Source organism: Schistocerca piceifrons, chromosome 1 (assembly GCF_021461385.2).
Source record: "Schistocerca piceifrons isolate TAMUIC-IGC-003096 chromosome 1, iqSchPice1.1, whole genome shotgun sequence".
Classification (NCBI taxonomy): Eukaryota; Metazoa; Arthropoda; class Insecta; order Orthoptera; family Acrididae; genus Schistocerca; species Schistocerca piceifrons.
The window spans coordinates 173,635,700-173,643,629 of NC_060138.1; the positions used below are offsets into that span (position 1 = coordinate 173,635,700).

The window sequence follows — 7,930 nt, forward strand, 5'->3', positions numbered from 1 at the left end:
TTTTATTGTGTCTATCAACATACCAGCACTTTCTCATTTGACACAACACATTCTTTGCACTCATAATCAATTTCAATAAAATAATTTGCTTTGAGAGAAGATACAAGGAGTGTTAGAGTAGGAACCATGAGAAACTTCAGAAACTAGATGTGACGCAGCACAGCAAAAACAATTAATTGAATAAGACAGGTTCCAGTTGTTGACAAAATAGTAGAGAAATTGTGAATGTTATTGAAAAGGACAAGACTTCAGTTAAATCTGAGGCTGAAATGAACTATGGAAAGAATTAAGAATACTATGGAAATGTGAGAAGATTAAGATTAATTTGTTTACTGTGTAATATTTACAATTGCATATTATTATCACATGACCTGGGACATTTTTGTAATTCATTGAATGCATTATTTTGTAGTCCTTTAACTCAGTGAAGCTTGCAGAATATTGTTCTTTAGGTTAAGAAAGTGGTTCATTTTATCAGATTTTGTTGCTTGCTTCTGAACAATTCAGAATGTTGGACTGATATAGGTTCCTACATATGTGGCTGCTTCTCCACAGTATTTTCTAAATGTTGCATGGATAGGAAGATAAGGATTTAATGTCCCACTCATGACAAGATTATTAATAGCAGGACAAAAGCTTGGACTGGGGAAAGAAATCAGCCTGTCCTTTTAAAAGGAACTGTCCCAGTATGTACAATTTAAGGAAACCATGGAAAACTTTATTCTGGATGACCAAAGATGGATACGAACTGTCATTACCTGAAATGTATCTCTTAGTTCTTACCATTGTGCCACTGCACTCAAATTTGTAATGTTTGGTGAATGTATCTTCGTTGTAAGGATGAGAGGAAGTGTCATATTGTATTAGCATACTTTTTATAGTTCCTTTCCTCTGCTAATTTTATTTGTAGCTCAATATAAAAACTTAGACAGGTTTATTTTTGGATATTTTTGTCATGTGTTTAGAGATACAACCTATGCAGGATGAAAAATTCATTGTACCTGTTAATTTTTGTTATTTTTCATCAGGATGAAATTGGATTAAAGGAGTGGGCCTTGTCACTGAGGTCAGCGCATAAATGTTCTCTGGAGCTGCTTGGCAGCATGGCAAAGAAAGCAGGGAAAATATATGGAACAGAAAGGGATGCAAACAACAAAAATCCCTTCATAGCAACAAGAAACACCAATGGAAATTGAGGAGAAATCTTCGGATAGTGTTTTTTATTCAGTCGTCTCATCTTGCCAGAATGTGCATTGTTTGGCTATAATTAGGTCATGGTAACTCAGTGACATACACCAAGATTGCAGGCAAGGAGTAACTTGATGGTATTTGTACAAAAACCTCTTAATTTTTTGCTATATTTAAATGCCAAACCTTCCCTTATCCTATTACGGATATGTGATAGACGAGTAGGCCTCTTGTAAATAAATGTGTATGAAAGTTTTTTTATTTAAGTGAAAGATAATCAGAGGAATAGTACTGTCAGAGTGTTAGATGACAACTACGATAGCCAGCAAAATTAATATAATTTTATGCAACCAGTCATCATAACGTAAAATGCAGGACATTATTCCTTCACATCTGTGTGTGGTCATCCATTTTTAGATGAAGTTCTGTGAATTTCAGTGGTATGAGTGTTTAGAAGACATTGAAATACCAAGAAGCAGAGACTTATCATCCCCTGTAGTGGATCGAGAGACCACTGTGAAGTGTGTGTGAGAGTATGTTTCCTTGTGTGTACAAGTGTAGATACTTTTTTATTTTAATTTTGCCTTTTCCTTCCCTGAGAACATGTATTGATTGTTGGAAATTAATTTGCCAGTATTTATGTTAATGCTGGTATTTTATGTATGAGACATTTAGATACTGTACATATAATAAGAAACAAACAGTATTTTCACACAACAGTGCAAAATGTCTTCTCATAAGTACTTTAAAATATTTTTTGTTACAGATCATTATTTATTTTGAAACAACATATTATGTGACAGACTATTAGCAAACTTTTAAGACATGCAGTGTGGAATATTATCCATATTTCAGTTACGGTGTTATTACTTCTAGACTTGTGAATCTTTTTTTTTCCCAAACAACTACATAAAATGCTGCTCACTGAACTCCTCTCTTAACACAGTCCAAGTTAAGTTGTACATGGTTGTTCCTGAGTTACAGTTTGTAATTTCTCATTTTACATGCTGAAGATGTAAAACATTGCTCAGAGTAAACTGTGACTGCTATTTCACGATATAAAAAAATTGCATTTTATTTTGGTTAACTTTTATATTAACTTAGTTCTTGAAGTTTTGTAATGATTCCTGCTGTTAAATTTCATGGCAAGTGACTACTGAGAATGGATATACCACAGTAAGATTCTTAATGATAATCAATTTATGTTCACAATACATGTTTCACTGTTCAGTAATTCTTGCATTTAAGAACTCAGGGTTTGACTGGATTACACATTTGAAGATACTGTATGCAACAGAATTATACATGTAATAACATTAGTAATTGTCCAGTGTGAGCTATAAATCCTGAAATACATTTTCATTTTTATCAATTTTCACTGAAACAGTAGCAGTTATTAAAGCCACTCAGAAATGAAGTGCTTCTGGAAGATTTGGTAGTTCAATCATATCTTCACTTAATTTAGACTAATTAATGCTCCAGTCAAAACAGCAAACACGTGTAGTGTGATCTGTTAACTTATTTATAAAAAGAGTCATTTCCTGTTAATAAGAAATGGTGACCTGTTCTCTGGCTGAAATTGTACTCAGTGCACAAAATGGATAAGAAAAGACAATTCAGAACATTAAAAATGTTACCACAAGAACTTACTTGGTTTCAATTTTATTAAAAATAAGTTCTTCTTCAAGTCTTTATCTTGTGAGTCACAGATAAATCCCATTCTTCAGTTGTTCCCTCAAAGATGTTAATATAACATGTACCCAACAAAGCATTGTTACTGCAAGTCCAGCACAGTGGAAGTTCCAAATGTTGTACATTACTACCACAAACCTGTTCTAAAATAACTGAAATGAGCTGTGTGCAAACATTGCAAACTCCAATCTCCTAGAATTGCTTTCAGATGTCTGTTGGATAGAATTTTTTGACATTTCCAATGCACAGTAATTAATGTTCTGTGGCCTAATATGTATCAATTGTGATTTTTTTATACTTAATAGTAAAAAAAGCTGTAAATGGCCTCAAATATGACAAACAGTGTAAGATACCAGAAAAAAGATCCAACAAAGACAAGACCTGTCCAGTGACAAATTACACACTGAAATAAGAATGACAGAATTGTCTTTGTGATTCACTTAAAGTATCCCATCTCTTGAATATAGATATTTTTTGAAATGCTAATGAATGTAACTTACAGTGGTTTATTGAATTCCTTCTACTAGAGTACATGAAATACAGAGGTCCAGAGCTGTTTGATTTTTCACCACTTTTCCCCATTTGTCTCTGTATAGATCTTTGAAACTAAAGGATTCATACTCACAAGGAGGTCATATGAGCTGTTAATTATGGATTTTGGTGAGTCTTGGGTATATTGTTGAGGGGTCTTCCTAAGTACCTGTCTAGCAGATGAGCTATAACGAGGAGTTGGGTCTTACTAAAAATTGTTCAGGAGGGAGACAAAGATAAATATAAGCAGTGAGAAAGAACTCTCTTGCTGTCCCATGGAATTTTCCCTGAGCGCAGTACTTCCACATCTTTTCCTTACATTCCCAGCAAGGCCTTTTTCTCATACTAAAGGAACCATTGATCTGAAAAATTGAGATTACTAGTAGTTATATTTTTCTTTTTCTTTTGGTATAGTTCCAGTTGTTAAAGTTTTAGTGACTAATAAATATGATCTTTTGTAGTGTTTCACATAATTTTATCTTGTTCTTGACATTTTAAGCAGACCAAATGTAATTTGTTTTAGTCCTACAGCCGAACTGCATGTTAAGCTGACTTCCCTCACCAGTTGAAACTGATGAGACTGTGTGAAGACAGCAGAGAGTTTTTTCTTGTTATAGTAGCGCTCTGCTAGTGGCATGCAAGATAATTAATTCTTCCTTCTTGCACCTTTATTCACTTTCATTTCCTGTGTATAGTTTCACTTCAAGAAATCGCTGATGGCTCCATGTGTAGCTATTTGCTTTCTTTTCATTTTAAATTTATTTAACATTTAACATTTCTGTTATCAGTTCTTGTTTTGCAGTTTACTACTATAACTATATTACGTTGTGTTACACGTATTTCAAAATTACTTCCGTCTCACTTTATGCAGTGATTCTCATTATGAAAATTTTCCTATTGTGTGTCTGTCATTGTTTCCTGAATCCTTGGAACCAAAAAAATGAAGATTTTTCCCAATATTTCACCTATCCTGCACTGAGTATTTTTTTTAAGTTTTCTGTGATCAACTTTCACTTTTTAATGCTAAGATTATCTTATGTAAAACTTTACTGAAAATTCATATGAATGAGCTTCTGTGCATTTCCACCATATTTTTACAAAGCAGTTTCAGTTGATGGAGTGTGTTTTCCAAAAGAGAGAATCTTTTCCTTTGCATACAAATACTTTGGCAAAAATATTGACATTACAAGGGATAATACTAAAAAATGGTTTTGAACTTTTAAATTGTGAACAGAAACGAGTTACAACTCACATTTTAGCTGTCACTGCAGGCAATCAAGCTGACACACTAGTTAGGTATATGCTTATCCTTTCTTTCCAACTTGCTAACTCTATAGAGCTGAAAGAGCATGTGATTGTGATAGTACATAGAATAAACAGAAATGTAGATGAGTGGTAATCAGTCCTCCTCATGGTAATATTGAAACATAGTTTGCAAAATTCAGCAAAAACTTGACGAAAATTATTCATATTCACACCTACTGTTAAGGGGTCATCATTTAAAAATTGTAATTGTAAAATCTTATACTATTTTCACTGTAATTGTATAGAGCTACATACAAGATGAAGACATCTTTTCAGAACTGATATTCTGATGATAATTTTTAAATCAGTAGCACTGTGTATTGCCTGTAAGTGAAAGCCAATTCCATTTCCTATCTCTGTGTTTTGTTTCACCTGGATTTGAATCCTTGGGACAGAAAAGTGCATGGTAACATTGTCAGATTTCTATATCTTTCTAGGGAGTATGCAAACAAGTTTAATTACTGAGAGTCAAAACATTTTAGTTTATTGACAATAATATTTTTGTGAACTGATCTTACACATTCAGTCGTATATTATTTAAACAAATTATTACTCAAAGTACCATCCTGAGAGGAGCTAAGAAATTATTTGTCACTTGACATGATTAGTATTAATGCTAACAAAACAAACTTCTGCTGTAAACATCTCAAGACCATTCCTCATATCTTGTTTGAGTCTCATTACTGACCAATGTATATTCCAAACAACTTATTTAATAAGATGTAGTAAGATTATTGTGACCATTATTTATTTTGTACATTTACTGAATACAAAACTCATGCTACATTAGTATATCAGTTGGTCAGTATGGTGAAGTGCACATTAAGTACTTCTGATAAACAGGAAAAATTTGTCATTGTTCAATAGTTCTAAGATGATGTTGAATGTACATAACTTGTACCCTAACGGAATGAAGTAGTGTTGTCCACTTGATTGTTAGAACTCACATTATTAATGAATTACAGTCGCCTTTCCAGATTTGTGGATTTTGCTGTGAAATTATTTCCATTTTGATATATTGGTGTTTCTCATGTTTCCATATCTGGAAAGAGCTTGTTAGGATGGGTTGCAAACCTTTGCAATCAATGATATGGAGAATGTGAGTTCTGTACTAGTTGAAGGGTATTAAATAGTTAGTCATAAAACAGATCTACGTAGTTTCATTAATTATGCAATTTTTAATTATTCTTATTAATTATGTATATCCAGTGATGTAAAAGAATTTTGTGTGAGTAATTATGGGCCACTTATATTTATTCATAGCACATTTTGATACCTTTTAAGTTACTTGCTTGTCAGCTGAAGTCTTGTGAGAGATAGAGATGATAAATAATACATTCAGCAGAAACAAGTTGTAGAAAGCATGAAATATTTATATTCAGATTCCATATGTAGTGTGTGCAGTCTTTCTGAAAAAATTCTGAGGTGTTTAATGTGTTCTCTTTTTCTTTGTAGAATGTGTTAATTTCAGTAACAGTCTGTAGATACATTTCATCTCTGCTTTTGTCCAGAATCCAGGAAGAGTGAAGAAAACAAATGTTATTTACAATAATGTACACAACTTAATTTTGTCACCAGTCATTTGCAGAGAACTGTGAGGTGCGAATGACAGTGTCACAACACACCAATTTTCGTGGTTCTATTGAAGTAGTGGACAGAGGTAGTAACAAAACTATAATTACATGTCATTAACTATTGGCTACAAAAATGTAGTTTGGTGACTATGCTGTGACTCTCTGAGGGAAACACAGAGCAGCATTTTATCATCTTTCAGACATAATCTAAATTCATTGTAACATTCCATTTAAAATGATTTGGATAAATTTTGTATCTGATTAAGTGCTTCAAGTGCAACAAGAAAAATATAATTTAAAAATAAGAATATTTTTGTAAAATAACAGAAAATTTGTTCTACGTGAAAGCTTACTTCAGACACCATCCTAGATTAGAGAATATATTATATTTGTATTTATTTAGCAGAGGGAAAGTATTTCTCTGTTAAAAATGTAACAGATAAGTGATGAAATTTATTTGTGTTGAGTCCAATACCAAACAGCAATAAACCAGAATTTTTACAAGTTTTTTAATGACAAGTAATGTGACAGGGTTATCTATGTGCATATGTCAACATGTTTACTCAAGATCGGCTCTCATTTAAATTATTTTAAATCATAAATTATTTTAGATCACTGAACAGGAACTCATGGAGGTTACGAAATAATTTACTACTATCCTATCTTAAAAACTTTATTTCTACCCTTATTTATTTTCATTATTTCATTATTTCAGTAGTTCATTTTCTCAATCTTTATATGTTTTAAAGTTAAACCAGTTCGTTACAAGAATGTCACAAACTTATAGACATACAATATTCCTATTGATCCTTTTGTACTATGGGTAACTAAGTCATTATTTGCAATTTTTCATTGAGTTATTTTGTATTATTTGTCTTTGTTAAATGCCACTTTATGTCAGACAATTTTTTCTGACTGTGATTGCAAAAATACAATTCAGGAGAGGTTCATCAACTTGTCATGAATACTCGTTTTCTATTTTAAAATGTATAATTTATTATAAAGACTGCTATCCATGTATTGTAATCTGTTTATTTCTGCCATGCTTGCCTACATGCCTTCAAAGCAGAAACTGTGACATTTGTATTTATTACTTTTCTAATGAATCTTTTTTTATATAATAATGTTTTGATAATTATCTGTGGTTCAGTAGCTAATCTTGAATGGCTGTGCATTTCCTGTTGTTATGACAATTCAGAAAGGTTAATTGTAGTGGAAACTATCGTAACATGGGCTTCAAATATTATTGTCGAAGCTCTTAGTGCTATTTACCACACCTTTTTTGTAGCAACTGAAAGTTAAGGAATTGTCATGTTATATGCCAGTGGACATTTGTGTGTGTGTGTGTGTGTGTGTGTGTGTGTGTGTGTGTGTGTGTGTGTGTGTGTGTGTGTTTTGCAAGTACATTAAATTAAGTGCATACTGTTTTACTTTGAACTTCATAAAAAGGAGTACATGAAGATGTTCATGGTATAGAAGGAAATGCGTTACAACAAAAATTGTTCTGAAATATTTGAACACTAGTTTTCTTTAAACAGCTTGTTTGTAATAAAAGGTTGATTCACTTCAGTTGCACATGAACATCTTATTCACTTTTGTGGAGGCCCTTCTATGAGAAATTATATTTATTAATTTGCAGA

General features: G+C 32.2%; 1 protein-coding gene across 1 annotated transcript in view; it reads left to right on the plus strand.

The window, feature by feature from the left end:
- LOC124784259 (G protein-coupled receptor kinase 1) overlaps positions 1–2,833 on the plus strand; it is a 1,113,962-nt gene extending 1,111,129 nt beyond the window's left edge. The window contains exon 16 of the mRNA XM_047254087.1: positions 1,029–2,833. Coding sequence (XP_047110043.1) covers positions 1,029–1,196 — 168 coding nt within the window. The 3' untranslated portion in view covers positions 1,197–2,833. The remainder of the gene's footprint in view (positions 1–1,028) is intronic.
- The last annotated feature ends 5,097 nt before the right edge of the window (positions 2,834–7,930 follow it).